At 52.9% G+C, this 522-nt stretch overlaps 1 protein-coding gene across 1 annotated transcript in view; it reads right to left on the reverse strand.

Moving 5' to 3' along the window:
- Positions 1–518, reverse strand: part of LOC101637320 (glutathione S-transferase Mu 4-like) — a gene marked incomplete at its 5' end in the record, with an annotated part of 4401 nt that extends 3883 nt beyond the window's left edge. The window contains 2 exons of the mRNA XM_004689684.2: positions 11–75; positions 446–518. Of these exons, the coding sequence (XP_004689741.2) occupies positions 11–75; positions 446–518 (138 nt within the window). The remainder of the gene's footprint in view (positions 1–10; positions 76–445) is intronic.
- Between the last annotated feature and the right edge of the window lie 4 nt (positions 519–522).

Here is a 522-nt window from a genome sequence, read left to right on the forward strand (position 1 = left end):
CTGCACCTACATTGGGGAAGTCCAGGCCCAGCTTGAACTTTTCATTCAGCCACTGGCTTCTGTCATAGTCAGGAGCTGTGCGGGAGAAGACAGGTAAACAAGCCTCCCCTAAGCCACAATATCAATCTCAGGAAACTACAAACCATAGATGCAAGATCCCCTGAACAGGTAGATCTGGAATCTGCACCAGTCCTCATATTACAATGCTAGGGGAAAGAACAAAGCTCCAGAATCACATGAGGGAAGCTCACTGGGGTGAACAAACCCTAAGGGAGCCTCCCAAGTACTATTCAAGGGCCCAGTAATCCCCTCTCACGTTCAAACTTGGAAACCAAGCAGCTGCAAAGAGGCTTAGGGAAGGGGAGGCACTGGGAGCAGGAAGCTCGACCCTGGCCCCTCGCAGCTTGAGGTGGAAGGAGAGAAGACCCAGAGCACATGGGCTCACCGTCGCCCATGCTGTACTTCTTCTCCTCATACTTGGAGTCTGTGTATTCCAGGAGCAGGCGGATGGCGTGAGCCAGC

This window comes from Condylura cristata, unplaced genomic scaffold (assembly GCF_000260355.1).
Source record: "Condylura cristata isolate star-nosed mole 26May11 unplaced genomic scaffold, ConCri1.0 scaffold00026, whole genome shotgun sequence".
Classification (NCBI taxonomy): domain Eukaryota; kingdom Metazoa; phylum Chordata; class Mammalia; order Eulipotyphla; family Talpidae; genus Condylura; species Condylura cristata.